This window comes from Lepidothrix coronata, unplaced genomic scaffold (assembly GCF_001604755.1).
Source record: "Lepidothrix coronata isolate B3197 unplaced genomic scaffold, Lepidothrix_coronata-1.0 Scaffold13, whole genome shotgun sequence".
NCBI classification, from domain to species: Eukaryota; Metazoa; Chordata; class Aves; order Passeriformes; family Pipridae; genus Lepidothrix; species Lepidothrix coronata.
In genome coordinates, this window is record NW_016690193.1 from 4482461 (window position 1) to 4508340 (window position 25880).

General features: G+C 38.8%; 1 protein-coding gene across 4 annotated transcripts in view; it reads right to left on the bottom strand.

Moving 5' to 3' along the window:
* DCHS2 (dachsous cadherin-related 2) overlaps positions 1 to 25880 on the bottom strand; it is a 109860-nt gene that overhangs the window by 63831 nt on the left and 20149 nt on the right. For all 4 annotated transcript variants that reach the window (XM_017805972.1, XM_017805973.1, XM_017805971.1 and 1 more), the window contains exon 2: positions 218 to 409. In XM_017805972.1, the coding sequence (XP_017661461.1) occupies positions 218 to 409 (192 nt within the window). The remainder of the gene's footprint in view (positions 1 to 217; positions 410 to 25880) is intronic.

A 25880-nucleotide genomic window follows, 5' to 3' on the forward strand; every position in this document is an offset into this window, starting at 1 on the left:
TTATCAGTAATTGGGAATTTCACAAGCTGATTTGATTAATTTGGGTCAAAATTTACAGTTCATGAAGTATTATTTTCTGCTCTCGTTAAGGATAGGACATTTTATTCAAATTCATGCAGTTTTTACATACTCATGACATTCTCATTTAAAACTATACAGCACATCCAAATCTCCATGTGCATTCACAAATCTGGCAGTATGGAAAGGTGAAACTTACCCCATCCGTAGCTTTTACTAAGAGGTCATAAGTGGTTGGATCTTCTTCTCTGTCAATGTCTTGAGAGACACAGATCTGACCAGTTCGTGGGTCAATCTGGAAGGCTTTGGATTTTTCATAAAAATGAAATCCATCGTAAAGAGAATACTCAATTTCACCAAACTGGTCAGCATCTGCATCTGTTGCTTTGACCTGCAGGTAGACAACAGAGATAAAAATGAAGCCAATGAAACTATTACTCATTAAAATGAGGTGTCCATGATTTTTGAATGAAAGTTACCTGTTTGTGGTGTAAAAGCAAATGTGCATACACACAAAAAATACAAACACACTCTGCTACCTAAGCTGTCTGTCTGCAGTTCATAAAATAACTCAGGTACTGACAGTGTAATTATTGCAACCAGCATATAAGTTCCATTAGACCTGTCTTTAAAATTACTTGTATATCTGTCAATAATTTTCTCAATCAAGTAAACTTCCCAAGACTGGAAAAGCCATGCTTATTAAGCCATGACTGTAGGCCATACATTAAGCTACTTTCCCTTCATGTTATTTTTCCCAGTGGAGGTAGGTCTTATGAAAATATGTCACATATAGATCAGACAAGTGCTGCAGGACATCCTTACCTAATGTATTTTATAAAAGACTTCCTAGAGCTTAATTTAGTTTTCATTTGAGTGCAAGCTTGGTGGTACTTATGCTCTTTGGACCACAGGTGAATTAATTTAAAATGTATTTGATAAAGAGAATAGTTTTGTACATTGCACCTTCAGTTTTATTGCCCTAACATCTCTGATAACAAGTGTTTTGTGCAGAGTTTGGCTCTTCTCGGAATGTTCCATTGTGAAAGCTTTCACTCAAATTTAGAAACATTTCAGTAGAAAATAATTTATAGAAATATGTATACATTAAGAAAGTCAGTATTTTCAGTTCCCTAATTTGTCATTATTGGAGATACATACAGAATTTTTCCTTTCCAGCCACTCCTGACCTCAGTCCAACCACTCATTCTGGACAAGTTAAAAGCAAAACTCATACTTGTGCAGCAAAACAAAGATCCAGCCCTAAAAATTCCTTACAGCTGTATGTAAATCAAGTCTACAACATGTATATTTCTCCAGCCTTGTACTTTGTTATTTGTCATAAAAGCAAGAACAGAACATACGTCTAGTGTGCTCTCAGTACTCTACCACAATAATGTTATGAAACAATAATTCACTTGGCCCTTATAAGAAAAGAATCTCCATTTATTTCTTTAGCCTGAAATCTAACAGGGGTGACGATACTGAAAGGCTCTGTGTGCCTGTGCCTGCATGCAGTTACATGCGTAAATGCTAACATTTGTGTCTGCAATTGAGCATGAGTGATTAATTACAGGTGAAATTTGAGGGTATTGTTAGAAGTTTTGCCCATTACGTCTAGTGACTTGTTTTCTTTCTTGTAAATTATGCAGTCCTCAGACTTTGAATAGCGCATGCAAAGGCTATGAGTGAAGAATTTAAATAAAAATGCTTCAGTTCAAAGCAATACAAATTTAAAGGTCTAATTGTGGTCAACTTCAATTATTATAATCATCTCTCAGGCAGCAGAACTAAGTGGCATCAATTTTTGCAGAAAAATATGATCTTTTTCCCTGTTCAAATCCCTCCCATCTATTCAATTTCTACCCACTTAATAGGCCTCTTTTTAATCACTCACCATGAAACCTTTGATCTGAAGAGGGAAGAATCCGGAGTTAAAAATGAATGAAAAATTTACTGTAGCAGACAGCTGACATTGAATGGCACTACACCTAAGGTCAGGGAAGCAATTAACTATGATCATGGAATCATTCAGGTTGAAAAAGACCTTAAGATTATTGAGTCAGTGCAAGCTGATTTAGAAGGAGGAATTCAGTGAAAACATGCTAACAAATTCAAGTTCTGATACAATTAAGAGACCAAGTTATTGAAGATTTTAGAAATAAAAACACATGGTAGTCTCTGTCCAAAACATGTTGAGTTGTAATAGCATACTGTGTGAGTACCAATCCTACTGAGGATTGCAGCTGTTAACTGCCTGAGAGCTGTGAATTACAGGAGGAAATGAAGGCAGCAGCAGGAATTTTCACAGTGGATTGATCAAGAGTGTTGTATGTTGGCAATATCACGAAGGTTATAGAGTTGAACGGATTTATGTGCGTTGGAGAAGTAGGAGGCAAGAGAATACCAAATACGTAACACCTCTGACAAGCCTAATATAAGACTGAGATCTAGGAGGAAAAGAAAGGGGAAGAAAAGGAAGTGTTAGGCCCACAGGACCTTTCTCCTTCTTTCACTAAGCATGTTTTCAATACACTAAATTGAAGATACAAATTATTAATGAGTGTAAATTTGGGAATAAGTACACCAGAAAGTATTCCCTCAAAAAACATTTTTAAAGGCCAACAAGAGTCATGGTATGGAGAGCTACTGGCTGGATTTCTCTCATCAATCATGCCTTCTGCAGCCTACATCCTTTGGTCTGTTTGTACACTGTCTAGACTGCAAATTCATCAGAAAAAAAAGAAAGTTTCTTTGGTGCTGTTGATACTACAAGTAACACAATAAATGGTCAGGCTGCAGACATCCCCTCAGGAAGAGAAGAAAGAGGGACCTAGAGAAACATTATAGAGAACAATTAAAAAAAAGCTGATCCACCTGTGTGATGTTCAGACAGACAGACTAGTGCGTAAGGAGAATAAATAGTGTGAACGTTCTTACACACCAAAGGGTGTAAGAAGATAAATAAAGAAAATTCAACAGTGTTGGAAATGCAGAAATAATCTTCTATTTGCATATGGAAAGGGGATGATCTCAAAGAATCTGTGAAATTAAGGATAATTAACCTCACCTAGATGCACACTTTAATCCATTAACACATGTGAAAGTTTGAATGGAGAAAAAAAATGCTGGCAGTACACATAAATAAAAGGGAATAAAAACATATTTTTTAGTGCTGTGCTAAGGAGAGATTTCAGAGCTTACAGAAAGCAAATATTTGGCAGATCTTTTGCTAGTTCTGTTCACTTCAGTGGAATGATGACAAGTCATAGAAATGGGCACTATGTCCCCATATTTTACAGGCATTAAATAGCGTAACCAAAAAATTAATTGTAAAAAAAGATTAAAGAGAATTATATCACCCACTAAAGTCCAGACTGATTTAAATACTAAGCCATTTTAAGAGAAAAGTCCCCCCTTTTTTTCCTTTCCTTTATTTCCACCCCTTTTTGTCCTCAACAGATTAAAATAAAGTTCCTGTGGTTAGATTTAGCTTTCCTTATGTTTTTTTCCTAGGTATTATTACCTAACAACTGAATATATTTTGAAAAGCAGGGCATATATTTTATGTTATATACAAAATGGGAGAAATGTCTTGTGCACACAAAACCACATAATGAAAGACAATCCTATTACTTGCAGATCAAAAATTCAGGACCTATGTAAAAATAATTTTTAGGATTTAGAGTATGCAGCCTTAAAGCTGAATGCTTTGCAATGCTTAATTTCACATGTGAGTGATCAGGATTAATTTTATGGCTTTCAGATTGACTGACTAAAAGTGGACTACAATGGGAAAGAGCAGACCATTCAACCAAATAAATCATGACTGTGGTCATCTCTAATAGCAATTAAATGAGACTAAGAAATATTAAATCAATTCTTCATGGCATAAGAATTGCTCCCATACCACATATTTTATCAAGTTTACTCCATCTGATTTCAGCTTACCAGATATAGCTTTCATAGCTCATAAAATCTGTTTGGTCAACTTAATGTCAGAGTGTAAGACAGATTTTTATTTTGTGCATAAAAAGTGTGTTCATTCCTTTCAGTTGTATTGATATTGTGAAAGGCAAGTTAATTGCCAGCAGCCAGTTCTACAGAAAATCAGAATGTTGGGTGAACAAAAGCATACTCCACTACTCAAGACAACCAGGGGATCAGGCGCAGCCAGCATGGGTTTATGAAGGCAAGTTCTGTTTGATCAATTAAATCTCTTTTTATGACGAGGTGACCCGCCCAGAGGATGAGGGAAAAGGCTGTGGGTGTTGTCTACCTGGACTTCAGCAGAGCCTTTGACAGCGCCTCCCACTACATTCTCCTGGAAAAGCTGGGAGTCCAGAGCTTGGAGAGGTGCATTTATTGCTGGGTTAAAAACCGGCTGGATGGCCGGGCCCAGAGAATGGTGTATGGAGCTGCATCCAGTTGGGGCCAGCCCTGTTTAATATTTTTACTGAGGATTTGGACAAGGGGATCAAGTGCACCCTCAGTTAGTTTGCAGACGACACCAAGCTGGGCAGGCGTGTTGATCTGCTGGAGGTCAGGGAGGCTCTGCAGGGGAACCTGGACAGGCTGGATCAATGGGCTGAGGCCAATTGTATGAGGTTCAGTAGGGTGAAGTGCCAGGTCCTGCACTTTCGTCAAACAACTCCCTGCAGTGCTACAAGCTGGGGGAAAAGTGGCTGAAAAGCTGCCAGGTAGAAAAGGACCTGGGGGTGCTGGTCAACAGCAGTGCTGTATGAACATGAGCCAGCAGTGTGCCCAGCTGGCAAAGAAGGCCAAAGGAGGCTCAGGGAAGACCTTATCACTCTACAACTGCCTGAAAGGAGGTAGTAGGCAGGTGGGGGTCAGCCTCTTCTTCCAGACAACTAGTGACAGGATAAGAGGACACAACCTCAAGATGTGCCAGGGGAGGTTCAGTTTTGACATCAGGAAGAATATCTTCACTGGGAGGAAGGTTAAGCATTGGAACAGGCTGCCCAAGGAAGTGGTGGAGTCACCATTCCTGGAAGTGTTCAAGAAACTACTGGATGTAGCACTTAGTGATATTCGGTCAAAGATTGGACTTCATAATTTTGAAGGCCTTTTCCACCCTTAATGATTCTATGATTGTATACTCCACAATATTCATCATCTTTAAGACAGGACAAAATACACAAAATGGGGAAAACTGCCCCCAAACTACCAAAAACTGGTGAAACTACCAGGAAACTGAAAGGAAGAGGTTCAGTGGTAGAGTTAGGTTGTTGATGAACGGTGTAAGCATAGTCCTGTCCTGCAGACATCACCAGCACAAAATGCAGCATCCTTACGATTAACATACTGAAGGACAGCAGGCCTGTTCCCTGCAGTATAACAATGCCTGATGGCTAACCCTTACCAGATGAGTTCTGCAATTCCTCATGTAAGCAACCCAAATACCACTGGAATGGCTAACTATCAGTACTTTGGAAGCATTTTTTTTATGCCTGACCTTCATGCCAGGTCCATGGCCACTGGGGATGAGAGGAGCAGCCTGAGTTGGTGGCATGCTATGAGTAAAATGTGACTGTAGAAATACTGGTAGTGAAATTATTGGTAGTTGATATTCTTCAAGTCACTTGGCTGTAACTGTACCTGTGAGATCAGCACATCAGCCGCCACAATCACATATTGTCAGGTGTCTTCAATTTAGTGCTCTTATAACCCTGGTTAGCAAGCAAATAGCATATAAAATACAAACCAATGATATTTACCTCACAGTTGACCAAGGCAGTGTTGACAATAATCATGAAACCAAACCTGAAGAGTGTAATAAATATGTTATTTCTTTGGATTTTTGTATATCTGCCTCAACACCCATGATTACACCCCATCTCCCTAGTATGGCAGTTTTAACACAAAGAAATGGGAATAAAGCTGCAGATTTACTTGCTGAAGTCCTAAAGGCATGAGCTTTGACTTCAAGAACAGAACTTAACACCATTTCTTGAACAACAACTTGCACTGACAACAAAGCCCCACTCCTGATCCTCAAACTGGGCTGCATCTGGAAAGCCACAAATCAAATTAATAACTGGAATTTAAGCTGATCTTGCAACTGGCATTGATGCTCACTTTGCCAACCACCACAGGTACCACATACTCAAAAAATCCACAAAGAATAACAAAATCCTTCATCCTCATCCTTGCTTTGATGCAAAATTTCTCCACTGTACTGGTCAGGTCAATAGACTTGACTAATGTCAATCTTTCCGCATTCTTTTCATCTGCTATAGAATGGAGACTACTAAAGCTGAACAACAGACAATCAGCACTACACAGATACAACCTTGCTGACTTCACCTGCAGCTGATGCCAATTCCCTCAGGTCAATCCAGGAATTGTCATGAGTTTTCCAAAGGTGCTAGTAAGAATCAAATCCCATCAGAAACAGTTCATAATTCTCAACAGCCTTTAAAATGAAAATACAGAAGCCTAAACGCAAGAAGAGAATGACAGCACACGGACTGTAACCTCAAGTAAGCATTACATTTCTTAATTATGATAAGGCTTTTGGGTTTGGCCTTTCAAACAATTACAAAATGGTTCAGCAATTGCATTTTGTGCTTATCTGTTGTGTTCTTTTTTGTCCGCACAAGTTGTATAGAAATTTCCAAGCTACATTGTTTTAAAATAAGATAAAACTAACTCCATTTCACATATGAATCTCTCATAAAAGATCACACTGATTTTTATCTTCTTTATAATACACTGGGTTTTTATACATTTTATAACCTTCTGCATCTTCCCCATGGCAAGTAAATGAAAGGAAACGTAATTTACTTGATGAATTAATATGAGATTTTAGCTTTTTGCCTTCTCTGCTCTTCTGTGTATATAACTGCTGACCGTGAACAAACCTGGCAATAAAAAATATTGACAGATCTTTGATTTACTGCTTTCAGTTAGGCTATAGAAAGCAAGAAAAATTAAAATCACTGGAGGAGAAAACAGCCTAAGTACATTACAGCATCATGCTCTCATTCTAAACACCAGACCTCATCCAGCAAGCCAAGTCCAGATCCAGAAGAACTAGGCATTTCATTCTGTACTGTAATCTGCAATGCCTGCTCTGATGCTAGCCAGAGCCTGACTTCACTCCTGTTTAATCCTGTTAAACTGTTCCTGACATGCCTTCAGTTTTGCTGCCATGCCTCCTGCAAAACAGCACGAGCAGCTAAATCCCATTGATGCTAGCCAGGATCCACAGGTGTGGGAGGCAGGTCCTGACCTTATCACACTGATAGGATCTGGACCGTTACAAAATACAATTATGAATGTCTGAATTCACAGCAAGCAGCAGTGCTGGTAATGCCTACATAGTACATAGTAGGATAGTGGTTATAAAATGTGTTTTGGGAGCAGGAAGCTTGAGTTCCAGCACCAAAAATGTCTGCTAAAGGACCATCTACTCTGTCAGACTACTTGGTCTACACTGCCTTCCTTCTTATTGTGCAAATGTAACCAAATAGAACATAATGTATTTCTATTGTATATGTAAGCTGAAAGAACTGAAAAGAGAATATATTTCTGAGGAAGGAAAATAAATTTTCACAGCAACTAGCAAATATTTGCAGGACTAAAGCCTTATTTAATCATCAAAGTCCAGACCCCTACTTTTCAGTGAAAGAAGCTTCATCCATTCATTAATGCTGCTTGCATACTCTGCTATAATTTTAGATTTTATAACCTTGCTATGCACTGTTAAGAGTTTGAGTACAAATCCATTTTTATTCATTAACTTTAGTAAGCTACAGAGCTCCAAGACTGAGCACCTCTGCCAAGCAACAGCAGAGCACAAAAATTTCCCTATTCTGTGCTAATTACACAAAACAAGGAGTCACAGGTTTAATAATCAAGAATATCTATCAAACAAGTAAATAAATATTTGTACTGAATATGTTATTTTAATGATTTTGCATTGGAGCATGTTTTAACTTTTGGTGGCAGGATTAATTTTAAACTCATATTTAATAAGTTGTTTTAGAAACCACAACTGGCTATCTTATTTAGGATGCCTTATTATGAATGACAAATCTGTAACTTAATTTTTATTGGCAGCATGTATTATCACATTAATAAAAAATAATTCTACTTTTTTGCCTAGATCAATCAACATAATTACTATATTTATAAAGCTTTAATGTGATATATTATTTAACTGATCCTAATGATCAAAATACATATCCTGAAAGCAGAGTAGGTGGGTGACCTTAAAACACAACACTAATAACAAAGAGATCTTTTGACTATACTAGTATCTTTGAGAAACAAATTGTAGGGAGATGCTACAAAGGAGAGAAAGAACTGTGTAAGTAGAAAAGCAACCTTGAACCCAGCTGCCCCTTCCTTTTGGCACAGCTTTGTGGAACTGGATTTTGAGTCAGATTGAGGAGGTGATCCAATAAAAGCTCATCATAAAAATTATGTTATTGGTGCAACACTACATTTCAGCCAAGTCAGTTCCTGATGCAGCTGACCCTGCAGGGTAAATGGCAGGAGGGTGGCAGGAAAGTACAGTCCAGGTAGAGCCTAAAAGCCCTGTCAGCACTGGCATGAACTTAAGACAGGCTCAATATAAACACTTACACGTGTTTGTGCAAACATTTCCCAAGCCCCAAAACCAGTCTGACCTGCGAATTCTGCTCACAAGCCACAGTACTCCAAACAATATTCCTGGCTAGATCGATACAACTATTTATGGAGCCATGTTGTGAACAATATCACTAAGAGTAGCGCTCCATTTAAAGAAACAGGAAACAGAATTAAACCCAAGAAGCTTTATTCAGATTATTGAAAAATTCTTTTCCTAGTTTATTTCCAAGTCACATTAGCGAGTATCAATGAGCAGCCAAGACAGAAATCTCTTAAATTTTGCTGTCAGCGTGAAAGGGTTTGTTATCACATCTTTACAGTAAGCAAAGACTATGCGAGCTCCCTAAATTGCCACTCACAAATACACTTGTAAATTGCTGCACTCATTGGGTAAATATGGTGGTTTAACACAGGGGAAAAGGTGATATGGGAGGCCAGCTGGCAGCCTGCTGTCACTGGGGGAGAAACCTTTGAGATATCATTACCTGTCCAAGGAGCTCTAGCAGAAGGTTAATTTAGAAAATGTACAGCTTTGTTCCAGCCCAGAAAAGGCATCAGAGAGGGTAAACCCAGAGCCTGGTCCCCCCACACCTGTATTACAGCTGTGGCTATTCGATGAATTGCATGTGGGTGTTTGCTAGAGCAGCACCTTAACTGCTCACCACCTTTCCATAAATCAGGAAGGAGTCCTCCCCCAAAAAAAACAACCAAACCCAGAAAAACCAAAACCCAGAACAAGCAAGTTGATCAAAGCTAGACAGGTTCTTTTGCATTCCTCATGGCATCAGCTTTTGATCTGCTGTTTCAGTTTATTTATTTCTTCAACTAGTAGTGAATTAATTTCTTCCTACTATCTACTTCCTACTTTATTTTTACAATTATTTATATCCTTTATACTGCTACCTAAGTCAATTAATTAAGTGGCAATGGATTTGTTTAATTTACCTAGTCATGCACACACCCTTGAAAACCAGGTATTTTTATTACAGCCATTAAAAATCAGGTACTACTGTAAGTCAGGTGACAATAACATTATCATTAGCAATAACATTAGCAATAACATTATCATCCTCATCATCATCATTTGTCCCGTTTTATTTTGATCAGCATGGTAAGGTTCAAGAGCACCACTTCAAGAAAAGCTTTGCAGGACACATAAGCAAAGGTAGTCAAAGCTTTACACATCTAATGTTCTGAATCCAAATGCTCATTTTTACGGACTGCCAAATATGAAGAAACGTGAAATGCCTTCTAGAATCTCTTCAGAAAGCTGGCCCCTTCTGCCCTGTATCATGAATATCTGTTAATGTGCTTATGTGCAAAAATCACACTACTAATAACATCTTCTAGCTGGCTCTCAGAAATACAGCCTGCACTACTTTCATTTATTCCCTGTAAAAGTTGTGTCCCTAAGTGTTAAAAAGAAGAATAAACTCTCTCCTAAGGAAAGCATATATTTTGTGTAACTGGAGTCTTATAGATTATAGCCAATTTATATTTGGAAGTAAGCAGATGAGGACTCTCTTAGTTAATTTCTGCTTTTATGGAAAATTTAAAACACCGCCAAACTCACAGCTTGAATACTGTATTCATAGCACTTGAGAAAAAATATTTTCATATTTTCTTCATTGTAGAGTAAAAATTAGCAAGGGATCTATACATCTCCTAATAATTGGTGCAGAAAGAGACATTTCTCCCCTCCTTCCTTCTAAATCAATTTTTCATATACACACCAATTTTTTCCTCTCTCTCCAACACTGCCTGTCTACATTTCTAGCTATTTTTGCTCTACACAACCCTCACACACACGGAATTTAGGGGCTAACAGAGTGCAATGTGCAACAATAAGCAATCATCAGAAAGAACAAAAATTACAGAATATGCAAATCTTAACCTCAATTGCATAACATGAAGCAAAAAATGTCTAAAAAAAAATAAAGAATTCTTTAGTAATTTATTTGGTTTTGTAACCCACTGAGTGCACAATAAATGTAAGTAAACCAGCAAGTTCTTCAATTTAAGTCAGCTATGTACTTTACAAATATAATTCAGATGGCCCAGCTTTGAATATGGAGGTGGCAGAGCCAATCCAAAAAAGTTGAAGGATATCACCTATGATCCATGTTTAAGCAATGACATTCAGAAGCATCACAAAGTCACCACCACTCTAAATTTAACACAAGACAGAGCTTTTAAACACTCTCAATATCTAAACTTGAGCTTACCACAAAATACTTCCTGACCCCAGACTAAAAATCCTCATTAGAATGACACTTATGCATAGAGCAAATACTCTGTTCAGTGAGGGGCTAGTGAAATTTACCTGAAACATATTATGGTGCCAACTAAGCCATACACATCAATAATGAACACAACTGTGTGTACACACCCCTTCGCAAGCTGCAGATCTTCAAATGAATGCAGCAACATCTATGTCATTCAGAATTACGGGGCCAGAAATACCTCTATTCCCTTTTCAGACTAGTCTAGATGTCTAAATGAAACCACAAGATGCACAGCCCTTCCTTCTACAATTTGTCTCTGTTCATACAAGCTCTGCACACGAACCCAATGACACGATGGCCACAAGACCAGCATGTTACATGCACACAAGTCACGTAACATGCATACGCAGTCAGATGGAGCACTGTGTGACAAATGTTTCATTTGTGTCAATGCGATAGATGCACCTTCATCAAATGGGGACTCAGGAGCAGACTGTCCTCCTGAGCTACACACGCCACACAGAAATGCCAAGTTACAAAAGCTCCCAGGCCACAACAGTCCAGAGCCAGCTAACAGGGCCAAAGAGAAAGGAGTCGTGAACCTGCAGCACAAGTGGATCCCAGCATATTACAACAGATGCATTACAAACTCCAATACTTTATTCACCAATACCTCTTGCTGCATGAATTGAGAGCTTTTAAATAGCCTGATCCAATACCTGACAAACCTTAAGCATTCACAAAATACACCCCCTAACAAAAGGAACACTGTATGAGGGAATAGCTCAAGCACATCTACAAGCACAGAATGTGGCTAAGTTTCATAGTGTAATATTTAAGGAAAGCACACTGTGTACTAGCAGCAATATTTAATTAGTAAAAGTGGATTAAGTTCCGGGAAGGAAATAAGAGGGGATGACAGGGTATAAATTGACCACATCAGTGATACAGATGGAAGCAACTCTTTTTTTCTGATAAAGAATTCTCCTACAAACAGGACACTAGAGTCCTATACTGTTCCTGTACTTCTTGCAAAGCAGAAGTCAGCTGCTTTGAAGTGGGAGATGATGAAAATCAGATGGCTAGGTCCATTTGCTCAGCTCCAGAATTCTCCAAAGTCTTTTGTTTTCTCTTAGGAAAAGGAAATTCTCTGTTCTGGGAACTGGTTCTGAACATTTTGGATTTAGCCCCTTCAGTGATCAAAACAGTTAACTGGAATGAATTTCAGCTTCAGCGATCAGAAGAATGAGATGGTGCTGGCAAGTAGAGGAATTCTTCAGTATCTGCTCTGCAGAAATAAAAATTAAAAACATAAAAACTCCAAAAAGAAGCGTATGTCCAACTTGGTGTATACAGAATTTGTACATCCATATGTCTAGGGAGGATTGAGGCCTCCCTGAATATTCAGACAATATGTCTCTAATACTAAATCACTTTATCACATGTGCTACTCTTAGATGATCCATGCCCTATTTCCTCATTACTTTTTTCTCAAACTAATGGATGAGAGCATTTGTAGTGTGGTATTTAAACTATAAACAGAACAGATATTTTTATTAAACCAAAAGGATCCCAGCAGTTTTGTCACATCTATGTGCTAAATTTGTAGCCCTTTAATTTTCATTGTTGTATAATATTCCTCCATTTTCTGGAGAAACTAAAAAGACACATTAGAATAGCAAACTGCTGAATAATGAGATTCTGCTCTCAATTGCTTCCATCTCTCATGCATACTATTGGTACCTGTCCATGATGTTAGTTAATCTCAGCTGACTTTACTGGAGCTTTTCACCATATGGCCAAAAAAATGGCTTGTTTTTCCCAACCTCTGCCATGCCATTTCATTCCTACACCTGGTCCCATCCTTTCCCATACCTCCTCAGAGAGTGACAGCTTCCCCCCACCAGCAGCTATACAGCAGACACATGGCAAGAGTCTTTTCATTTAACTTCTTAAACAGTTTCTTAGTGAGCTCTGGCTCCTGTTAAAGAACACAAGTGGGAATCACAGCAGCTTAAGTTTCACAACAGAGCTATTATATTTCATCCATACAAGAGACACTGGAGAGAACAGAGTAGAGAGATGGGGATATCTGGGCTACAGTGTGTGCTCTTTCCACTTTGTACCACTGTTTTCCACTTTGCTTGTAAATACGCCAGCATATTTTATTCTCAAGATCTCAATCCACTATACAGAATCAGAGCTTGTTTTCTAGTTGGTCTCGTCACATAACCTCATTTCCCCCCCTTTCCTTCCCAAGTGAAACTGTAGCTTTTGAAGAAATGTTATAAAGATATAAAACTCCCAGACTGGAGCATAACAACTGAGTCTTTAATGCAAGACCTTGTTACTGGACAACAGCCAGGCCCAGGGTCTGAAGAGTAAGATGCAAGAACCCCACAATCAACAAAACTACTCTTCTTCTCTCCTTTCTTCTTGTCTCCCATGAAGGGTTCAACATAAGTACAATAGTTAAATAGGCTAAGGTCAGGGGTTTATTCTTTCTTTAAGCTTTTCTGAATGAACTGTCTTTTCTTGTGTTACATGCATAAATGTCCAACCTTTCTCCAAGGATGTTAAACTCCCTGCCAAACAAGTCATGGCTACAAATTTTCTTCACAGGAAGAATGTTACCCCATTGTTTTTTACTTTATGTTTTTTCAATGCTAGACAAGGAGTCAAAAGCTTATAATATCTAATCTGAACTATACAGTATTTCATAATTCCTCTGGTTAGTGTTCCTTTGTTCATTTTCTGGCCAAGATAAACAAGTCCAGTCTTTGTTTTCTATTTCCCACTTCTGAAATGTGAAACATTTGACATCAGTCACAGTTTGCGTTGAGAAGCTGGCTACTGTATCTGCAGAGTCACATCATACAGCACTAAAAAACCTCATCTCCTTGACTGACTATGAAGCTGACATTGGTCAGCACTGCAGAAAAGGAAAATCTCAGTCTCTGACAGTGTCCTAGAAAGTGATGGATCAGGGCCAGTAAAGATCTTTCTCCACAGATGATGCTCTAATCCTTGATGTCTCTATCCATGCTTCTGTCCACAGGTTGCAGTAAGGTCTCTTGAGCCAAAGGGAACATTTGTAATGACTAATAACGAATTGTTGCTACTGATCACTTATTCATGAAAGTTGGAAAGGCATGAAATGATCTCTTAAAGGAGTGACCTTGACCAGTGTCCCAGAGTCCTCTGTCAAAAAGGAAAGTGGAGTTGGTTGGTCTGCCTTCTTCAGATCTTTATCATCGTTGGATCTGGCATCAGACACCACTGTTGTGTACCTCCACAACAACTTCTGACATTTAGATTCACTTCACCATAAAGTATAGAACTTTTTTAACTGGCAGATGTTTCAAATTTGGAAATTTACCATTTACTGGAAGGATAGAAGCCTTCAGTGTGCTGACTGAAAGGTAGGATGCAATAATGGCGCATGGAGCAGAATGGAAATCAACTCGCAGAAAGGTTGAAGAATACAAAGTGACATTAGGGAATAATGGAACACTATTCCCTAATGTGGCCTAAAGCAAGCATGGTACCGGTGCAGCTCAAAATTTACTCCAGTAGAAAAGTGATGATGGGAAGCGGCCTGCAGTTGGAGGAAACCCAGTGTCTTATCTGAAAAGATTAAAATTAAACTTGACATTTTAAAAAAGTCAGTTCCATGGGGGAAAAAAACCCAAACCAAACCATCATCAATACACACGTGCTACTATCAAAGAACTACTTTCCAAAAAGAGCTGAAAGCCAGGAATGAAAAAAGAGAAAAAACAACCTTCACACACACACACACACACACACACACACACACACAAAAAAAGTCAGGAAAATAACATTTTTAAATGTGATTCTTCCTACAGGGTGTTAAAGAATACGCTTTAGAAATTTGTGAAAGAATTAATTATGCTGAGAGTGATGGGGATTGGTGGGAAAGCAACTGCTCTACTGCAAAGTAAGTGTAGTCCATCTGGCCCATCAGTTCTACACATTCACGCTTAGAGAATTAAAGAAGCCTGTGCACTTTAGCATTCAAGCCCTGTATTTTGCACATGCAGTTTTTTGTGACAGGAAACAGAAACATGATCTCCACATAGCCACCATGCTCTGTGCTCCATTACAATTCACAACTCTGTCATTTGAGCTGCTTTCACATCTGTAACCTAACGCTCCAGCAGCCCAGCCTAAACACACATCTGGTAATCTCATGCACATCACATGCACCGGGACCACAGGTGGGGTGATACAAATTGAGTCTGTTTGGAATTGAATGCAGAATGGATTGGAAGTACATCTAGAAATAATTGAACACAGTGACCATAGCAGTAGCAGCTGAAGCTTATGAGCAGTGAGATGTCTAATAATTCTTGGTAGAGCTACTTTACCATTAACACACACTCATAAATAGCCTACACTGAAGAAAGAAACTGCTTCTTCCTGAGCTGAACAGGATTGCCACAGAGCAGGCAATGCTTGCCAAGCACTTGATTATAATAATTATCTGCTAGGCTGTGCAATATGCTCAAAAATATTTGTAAGCAAGGTGAAGAGATTCATGGAAAAAACGAACAACAAAATCAATATTTTGTATTCTGATTACAGGGCAAAACTTTCTTTGAAATTACTATATATTCTCCACCAGCCACAAAGGCAATCTCTAAACGCACTGTAAAATGGAACAGTAAGATTTACATTTATTTTCTCTCACTAATGACAACTTAAAATGTTGTGGGTTTTTTTCGTCTCTGAAAACCATCCATAGAAACTGTAGTATTCTTTACTCACGAAAGATTGTCATTATCAGGAGAAAATATCAGGCAAATAAATGCACTGCTTCACACATGCACTATTACTACTACTTCTATCCTTTGTATTATAAAATCCAAGGTGATAAATTAAGGAAAGGAAGGGTCTTTTGCCCAGTTGTGCTAAAAACACATAATTACAGCCAATGGAAGTTGACTGTCTTTGCTCCTGCAAACTATTTCAGCAGTCTCCTATAAAGTCAAAGGAGATAGATTCATTAGTTAAATATAAATAATCCTTAAAAGACATCATCTCCTGATTCTTCTGTCACTTGTCCACTGCCAACATCATGATCTCATTTCCTGCAGCCTTCTCCCTTTTACCCACTCCTCCTCTGCAGGATTCAGTCTGCTTCTCCAAAATTAGCCACACCACTTAAAGAGCACAAGTTCATAACAGTGGCTGGGCAGTTCCCTGTGCCAACATTTATTGTGCTGAATGCACAGTCACTCATGAAACATCTGTCAAGTTTAAGTCTTCTAGAGTGCCACATATCATATGCTATTGCAGTTAGAATGGACAACAATACAGGCAGGTACTGAGAGCCAGTTCATCTGTTCTGTAACAAACTGAATTTACTTTTTTTCTGCTGATCAGAAATAAAGGTGAGAAGGCTCAGTTGTCTCATCCTAAGAGTAACAGTGGCATTTTTGGATCACCAATGGTTCCCACCCCTCCTGTGTCACAGCACTATAAAGGCACACGTCACACTATACTTAGCCTGGAAAGACATGACTGAAGAGTGAACAAAAAAATGTTTCCTTTTATTTTCAGAATAAAATCTAGAATGAAAATAAAACTACAGAATGCAACAAAAATAAGGGTTTTTTTCTCCAATCTATTTTCTAACCTCTTATATGTTTTCCTATACAATTACAAAAGGCTATTCTATATACCAGTTCAAAAAGCTGGAACTGTAAACTGTTCCTCTACTAAATCCTGTGGCAATTCACCATCTTTACAGAAAAGAAGTTCTTACTTCATTTCCACTTAGTCCTATAGACATATTCTACAAGCACTATTTAAGAAGCTAGAGAACACACCAAAATCAGGAGCAGGACATACTTTGCAGGACAGACAAAGGTTTGAATTATTATGACTAGTGATAATGTGGATTGAGCACTACGAAGCACAGTGCTGTACAATTTTACTACAGAGGCAGAAAAGGAGAAAAGGGGAAACTTGGAACAAAACCCCAGGAAAATGAGATTATCAGAGAAATCCAGGTCTTCAGCCTTTAGAGAAAGCAACAGATACACAACACAGCTACCAAGTGATACAGTCCTTTGTGCTAAAGCTGCCTTCAATAATAATACCACACTGGCTACAGCATCTGGCTCTTCACAGCCACAATGCAAAAGTCTTTCTTTTCTGACTCCTTGAATATCCACTTGCACCAAATTAGAGTAAAACACCCATTCATAGACAACAACAGTGATTTCCAAGATAATTTCAGAGCCAAAAAATACTTTTCCTGAAGTCACTGAGGTTCCTCCACCTCAGCCCACCAGCAGCTAAAAAAAAACCAAACCTGTCCTGTAAAGACATTGACACCAGCATTATTCAGTGTTCTTGCTTGCCACAGCTTTTCCAGGAAGATGTGCAGCTTCACACACAGCAAACTTAAAATCCTAAATTAAAGTTCATATTTGTTTTGTAAATGTATGGCCACACACCAATATCTTTTAAAGTACATAACATACAAGAAGGCAAAGGAAGGACAGGCTGAGAACAACTAAGGGACAGTAAGAAAATTGTAGAAATTGTCTGAATTAAAAAAAAAAATTGAAAACACTTAGTAAACCATGACACAGAATAGGAAAGAAATGCAGTTAAAGGTGGGGTTTTTTTCACCCAATTCTGAGAAAAGGAAAGAAGTTCTAAAATTCCACTATAAAATTAATATAGAATTATACTACAGAGATAAAAATGACAAAACAAAATTAGAGATTCCATAACAAAGATTAAAAAAACATGGCAACGTTGCCCTGAATTCCTACTGTTCTGCATCACAAAATAATCAGGATTTTAGTAACAGTATCACAGTAGCATGCAAAGGCATTTGCAAAATGTATGGCAAAATCAATTTCTCAGCACAGGCAGTATTCTCTATTACTACACGAAATCCAGATGGACTGATTTGAACTGACCATGACTGCACTCCAACACATTTTGAAACTAACCCCAGCGCCACCACCTGTGGGTTTCAGACAAAAGAAAAACCCTGGATGCAGGCCAGCATGCAGAAAAAGGTCTCTTTCTCACCATTATTTTCCTCCCTGTAAGTATCTCCTTTCTATCCTACCATCTAATCTATAATCTGATGAAAAATAACTGCTATTTGCTCTAGCTTCCCTCCAGTCTAAATCCCTCCTTTAATTACAGAATACATCTTCAGGGTTTCAAAATTCTTAAACTAAATTTTTTCACAAATAAAAAAAATCTTATGCAATTTCTTCTTTATTACAGAATTAATAAAAATATATTTAACACAAAATTCAAAGTAAACTGTGCCATGGTATATTTGCTTGCCTTTAACAATCTTTCCCCTCACAAAGACTTCCATTATTTTTTAATATACTAGCCATGGACTGGGAAATTTCAGAAAAATGATCACTAGCTTTATATCATCATCACCCTGGCATTCAAAGGAAAAGGAATGCAAACTCTGCGCCTTTATTAAGGTTCATTTCACACCTAGTATAGAAAATAACACCACTCGGTGGTAAATAGTATCAGTAATAAAATATGAGCAAAGTCATGCTGCCATGTACTCATCCTAGTCCTGTGCCTTGAGATAACTTGCCCAAAGACAACAAAAAAAGTTACTACTAAATATTGATAATGTTTTTCAAAATAAACACAGGGATAAAGACAAATTATTGGAAGCCTGGAGTGATCAGGTCTTCTGGACTGCAGCTTCATGAGAGCACTCTGTTTCCAGGCAGCTGCGGGCAGGTGTGACTGCTGCTGTGGATAACAACACTAGAGAGACCCTGGCCACAGCTCAGGCTACCAATGCCCAAATATTGAATGCAACAAGGAAAAAAAAAATATATTTCAGGAATTAAACAAGCTGTACAATTCATGCATTAAGTGTAAAAAGTCTATTCTATGGTTATTTCTGGACTTCCAGCAGTAAAAGCAAAGAGAGTATGTCATTACCGAATGGGATAATTTCATGACAGAAGTGAGAAACGTCTCTTGCTGCAAAATACATTGGAACAAAAACTCTTCAAGCAAGTAAAATTGGCACAGACCTTAACAAAAGAATTAAACCCTTAATGAATACCTGCTCATCAAATCATTGTGTCTGTCAGAGTAATCTCACCTTGAAATCAAGCTCATTAATTAAAAAGCCAATAATTACATGACATCAAGTGATATAACTCAAAAGATCAAGTGTAGAAAACTACAGCCTTTAGCGAACAAATCCTGTGATGAGTGTTTGCAGCATGTCTGTCTGCTTTACTTTACATGCAGCTCCCCTGCATTCTTTGAGGAATTAGCACTGCTGATGCTAACTCCAAAGATCATCTGGCTTATCCATGGGCCTACTGGTCATTGATAGACACACCGACAAACTTTAAAAGCTTCTCATCTTCAAATGTGTTACCAACATCAACTAGGAAAGCAAGCTGCTTCTGCTATTTTGCAGATAACAAGTACCTACAGTTTTGAACTTTGAAGCAATGGAAATGAGAAAAACCTGCTTGCTTAGTGCCAAGACAAAGTTCTGAGGTGAAACAGCATTTTTCTACAACACTTAAAAGTATGAATAGTACTGGATCCTCTCTGCTGCATGCAGAAACAGCTCATCATGTGGACATTGTCTCTGTATGAAGCCGTAGCAGCTGTCTCACATTAACATGCTTAACATAAATACAGTTACAATATAGATGCAAAACTATAAATTAATTAATTTTAAGCTAGTATATTGTTGATATAAGTTCAGTGAGCATCAGAATCCCATAAATCTCCACTACTATTGAGATCTTGATCCTTATTTTCTTTGGCTGGATAACAGCTAAACAGATCTACTCTCCCTCTTTTTGGGGCTTTAGTCACTCAGTAAAGTAATTATTTTTTTTTCTATTGGTTTAACCTGTCCATAACGACTTTTATCAAATTCAAAAGGTCACATAGCAGTCATTTTGTGTGTTACTAAATAATGTCATGTGAACTGCATTTGCAGGTTTTAATGTAAACAAGCGTAATGAGACTTTATGAATTTTGTGGGAAACTGAAATATTTCCTTAATATATACTTGGTTCCCATAAAACCCCCAAACTAACAGCCCTGGCAAAATGAAAACCCTTCTCCCCTCTGACAGGACAAGTTCCTGTTGATGTGTATCAGCACCAACCACAAAGGAACATACTTTTAGTACAGAGGTTTCACTACCTGTACACTTTTGGATTTTTTTTTTTTTTTGCTTGGCTGCCAAAAGAAGTAGTTTCTCTTACAGGGGTTTTGGTGACAAAGACAAATGAAGCAGTAACCAGCCAAAGATATCCAGTCCCATTCATGAAGGCTAAGAAGGAATAAGGAGTAAGACTATTAATTAATAACATGATACAAAGCTGTTCCTAACAAGCTGGGCTTTTAAGATAAGGGCAAATTTAACTTTTCCTTGTTTTTCAGCTATGTCATATTCCCTTTTAAAAATCTTTTGAGAAGCACTTTGAAGCACACCATATTTGGCTATCCATTTATTCAACTCCTCTATTTATTTACTGTCTGTAAATTCCCAATTCCCGAGTAAACCAAATGAGGCACACGACAAGAATTGCCTCAAAGTCTATGCAGGAACTGCCAAGAAGTGGGATTCCTCCCAGCTGGGGATGTTACTGCCATAAACACCTCGCAGGTGTTATGGGCCTTGTGCTGAGATGGTTTCACAGCTCTTTTCAGAAAATCATAAAATATTCCTGGCTCTTCCTCTACCCAAAACCAGTGGGGAAAATCAAATATAATGGCTTATGTACTGCTAACATCCCTCTCTGCTATCATGTACATGAGCACTATTTCCCAGGTATACAAGATGTAAGATATCTAGTGAATACTAGATAGCTGACTGAACCCTAGCAATCCTAAGGTTATGTTAGTGAAAAAGAAAAGTTATTAAAAAACCCTACCACCTTTCAACTATCACCCATATCCAGTGTAATCTCCCTACAGAACATTAAGCTACCCATTTTGGTATTCATCTGAATTTATCATTCTTCCCAAACATTCAGAAGGCCAGAAGAGCTCACAGGGTTCCGTTCCAGCCACAGCTGGACTTAATCACAGTGATCACAAGCTCTTTCACCTTTAGGCCTCACAGCTTTGACTGCAATGGAGCAGATAACTGAACACACCCCAGCTTCAAATCCTGGAAAGGCTTCTACCAAACTGAAAGACAGCACGGCAGTTGCTCAGCAACCACAGTCACTCAGCACATCTCCTCTCCATTTATTCTTCTCTGACTAACTCTCCACTAAATAACAGGTCAAATTTAAGGCTCCCATCCTTATCTTTAGACTTCTTCATTGGAAATGTCTCACCTCTGGAAGAAACTGCTTTTCAAAAGTGACAGAACCATTAGTTTCAAGTTACATGTTTCAAACTCTTGTTTCCATGATGAACACAAAAAATGTGAGGATCATTTCCAGAAGGGATGAGGACAGCAACAAACCTTAGATTTATCAAAATAGAAGGCAAAACCATTTTCCTAAACTACTCTTCTGACAATAACAGATAAACCAAAATGCCCCTCACCCTCAAGTAAGCAGTATTTGGTCAGGAACATCAAAAGAAAGCAGAAAGAAACATATCTGTGTTCCCTTAGGCAAACAAGCACCGTGTCCAAAGGCACCACTAGTTTCTGAATGAGACAGATGCATAAGTCCTTCCCTTGCACAAAATTAAATTTATTCCAGATGACTACAGAACTTCCCTTCTTCTCTACAACGCAATGAACACTGAAGTAGCTGTTCAGTGGGAGGAATTTTCAGCTGTGGTCCAATGAGGTCCTGCATTGCAAGAATGGAGAGTCTCAGACACAGTGGCAGATTCTGGAGAACCTGAGGGACTCTTGGTGATAACACAGGTACATAAGCAAGGAGAGGAAAAGGAAAGAACAGAATCACTGAATGGAAATTACAGCAAAAGAATTACTATTACTTGGGGCTGAAAGAAAATACATTGCTGACATCCATTATGGGAAGGAGATCTGATGCAATTTTGAGGAAGTGGAGGAGCATCGTCACATTTTCAACACTATTTATACTATTCTATCTATTAAGTTCATGTATTCTTATTGACAGACATAAAAACCCGTTCACTTTCAAACACTATTGAACACAGTTGATGAGGAGATCTTAAAGCTTATTAAGATAATACTTCACTACACAGGTCAAAGCACATCTTTTCAATATGGCCATTTCAACAAGCTTAGCAGTTATGTAACTAAATGAAAATCAAAGAAGGATGTATTACGAAAACAGTATTGTTACAGTATCATTATTCAATATGCCTAAGAAAAATAGATTTTTTTCTTACAGTAACAAAAGCCCAGTACACTGATGAGTTTTATAAATTAGACTGTGTTCTTTCTACAGTAATTCGTGTTACACAGTAGTGCCTCATTTTACACTTTAATAATTTCTTTGCCTGTATCATCTGGCAGTGCCAAGCTTCAAGTCCAAGGGTCTGAATAAGGAGGTGGCACCAGAGCACTGCTCTATAGACTCTCAACTCCTGAGAAGCATCAGATCAGCTACACTGTCTTCTTTTGTCCCAGAAGATAATGCATACAAAACTCCTTTACTGTAACTGCATCTGCCATGCATCTAGTGCCAGCATAGTAAAAATATTTTTTATGGTTTATTTCAAGTTCTACCCAGTGGAGTTTTCTTCATGCTTTTGTGATGTAGCCTCCAGAACAAAGTTGCTTGTGAAAACAAGTCCACTCACACCTACTCATCTACAGTCACAGTTGAGGATAAGCAGCCATGGAAAGAGTCATCACCCTGGCACAGAGAATAATATCCAGGCAAGTGGAAGGAATGAGAGTATTTTCAAGCAGTCAGGTTTCTTGCAGCCTAAAGACAATGAACACAAGTCTCATGGAAGCATGTGAGCCCTTTCAAGAAAAACTAAGAGCAGCTGCTAAATTTCTCACTTTGCTTTGAGCCCTGATTTCACAGTGAGGAGTCAGTATCATATTTTACAAAGAAGAGTGGGTGCTTGTTTCTTTTTCATGACAGGACCTGACCTATTGGTTCTGTAGCTCCTCAGATGAAGGCACTTGGACACACTACAGCTGCACAGCTCTGGAAGAAAGCAAATTTCATTCTGTAACAAAATACTGCCCACAGTCATTCTGAAGGTATAAAATGTGAAGCTTTAAATTTGTTTTAGGACAGTTGTTGATGAACTGTATCTGAGAGGTATGTAGGCTATCTACACAGCTGGGGTGGAATTTTTCTGCAATAGAGACACCTGGAAATTTGACAATTACTGTAAAAATAATCTCACAAAGTTTTTAAATTCCTGATGAAATACTGCTACCAAACAATTCAAGCCTTATCTTAAATATCCTTGGACTGTCTGTGAAATCAAGTGGCTCTTCATTTATAGATGCATCTAAAGACAGACTGCACTGAATCTACGTTTGTTCAAAATTGTGATATTCTTCACAATATCACAGAAATGTAGAGAAAAATGCACAGTAGCAACAATTATAAGCAGAAAACCTTGGAAAGATAACTTACCACTATAAAGAATTTGTACCATAATACTAAGGAAAATAGAGCAGTCAGGTTCCAGAAACAAACAGAAATCTAAATGGCAGGGCCAAACACACTGAATTTTGCTGTTCTTCATGGCTGGTAACACTGTAGTCAATGAGATAGCTTAAATTGTTATACAAGTAAAATATCCAAAGCTAGCTCTGAATAAGCAGGAACAGTAGTATTATTATAACAGACATCAGAGGACACATAGTGACAAAATTAAAACTTCTCTTTCTATTTATACTTACAGGCTAGCTGACCACATAATTATAGGTACTTAGCAGTAAAGCTCTGGGTACTGGACACTTTCAAGTGCTTAAGAGAGAAATAGACTGAAAGATATATTTTTTCTTTTGCTTAAAAACTTTGGACAGCATTGCCCAACAAGGGTAATCAACAGCTTCAAAAGAAGACATTTGCCTCTTTTCAAGTCAGACAGTACTAAAAAGGAAAATCAAGAAAAAAGCAGGAAGAATAAAGAGTCAGAGAAACTATCCCTGAGTGCTTCTTTTCACCCTATTTTTACCAATGAAAGCTTTCATCTTGAATGGACAAGGAATTCAGAAATAGAACTAGATACTAAACTCCACGATTATTGAACTAGAACTAAAGAATCATCATGGCCAGGAATACAGGAGGAAAAAGATACCTTTTGAGATAAATATATAACAACACTGGCAGAACCAGAGAAGCCTGACAGTTAATAGACTAAGCTTTGAAGTTTGGAAAAGTTTGCCAATGCATGTCAGCAATTTCCCACAGGAATGAAACAGACTGACCACTATCTGTGGCAAGACTGTTTGAGATTTACCAACCACACTGAAGAAAAAAAAAACAGAACTAGGTCTTTCACTGACTTAATCAGAAAGACAGAAACGCTGCTACACACAAAAAATGCCTCACGATAGAACTAAATGTTCCACATTTGTCACATTGATGTTACTAAAGTGTTCCTTACTATTAAAGCATGCAAATCCAAATGCTGCTGACAAACAAAATCCAGTTGCGTTATTAAAAGCATATGTAGTGGGTTGACCCTGGCCACATACCAGGTACCCACTAAAGCCGCTCTCTCACTCTCCCTCTGTGACTGGATAGAGCAGAGAGGAAAAAACCAGCTAAGAATTCATGAGTAGAGATAAGAGCTGGGAGAGGTCAGTGATTGATTACCTTCATGGGCAAAACAAGACTCAAAGTGGGGATAGTACTTATATTTATTACTAACAGGATAAGAGCCAAAGAGTGAGAAGTAAAACTGTCTTAAAAACACCTTCCCCCCACCCCTCCTTCCATGTTCTCCCTCCTCCCCCCCCCAGCAGTGCAGGGAGACAGGGAATGGGGGTTACAGTCAGTTGTTGTTTCTGCCGCTGCTCAGAGAGAAAAGTCCTTCCCCTGCTCCCGTGGGGTCCCTCCCATGGGAGACAGTCCTTGATGGACCTCTCCAGCGTGAGTCCATCCCTCGGGCAGCAGCTCTTCCCAAACTGCTGTCCCGTGGGTCACTCCTCCATGGGGTGCAGTCCTTCATGAATGAGCTGTACTGACGTGGGTCCTCCACAGGGGCCACAAGTCCTACCCGGGAAAACCCGCTCCACCGTGAGCTTCCCTCTCCATGGGGCGCAGGTCTCCGTCAGGACCCTGCTCCATCTTGGGCCTCCCATGGGGTCACAGCCTCCTTCAGATATCCACCTGCTCCAGCATGGGCTCCTCCATGGGCTGTAGGGGGTCTCTGCACCCCAGTGGTCCTCCGTGGGCTGCAGGGGCACAGCTGCTCCACCATGGGCTGCACCACGGGCTGCAGGGCCTCAGCTCCGGCGCCTGGAGCACCTCCTGCCCCTCCTTCTGCACTCACCTTGCTGACTATGTTGTTATTCCCACGTTCTCACTCCACTCTTCTCTGGCTGGAATTTCTTCTGCGCAACAATCTTCTGTTCTTAAATGTTATCACAGAGGCGTTACTATTACTCCTGATTGGCTCAGCCTTGGCCAGCAGCAGGAAGTCCATCCTGGAGCCAGCTGGCATTGGCTCCATGGAACAGGGGAAGCTTCTAGCAGCTTCTAACAGAAGCCACCCCTGTAGCCCCCCCCGCTACCAAAACCCAGCCACAGAAACCCACTACAGCATGTTTTTCATATAAGCAAGTTTTCTAGCAGCACACAGAACAAACCACCATCCTGGTTCATGCTATGAAAAATTCTATCATTCTATTGAGCTGATAAATATTATAATGCAAAAAGTTAACATGAATAATTGGAAAGAAACCCCATATAACTTAAGTCTCTTTGTATACTTTGAAACATTATTCTATTATAATCAGTCTTCAAAGTCTATATATCTGCCAGTTTACTATGCTATTGCTTACAACATGAAGAGTTTCCTGTAAAGCACAGCGCAACAATATATATGTTTTGTACAAGTGACTTCAGG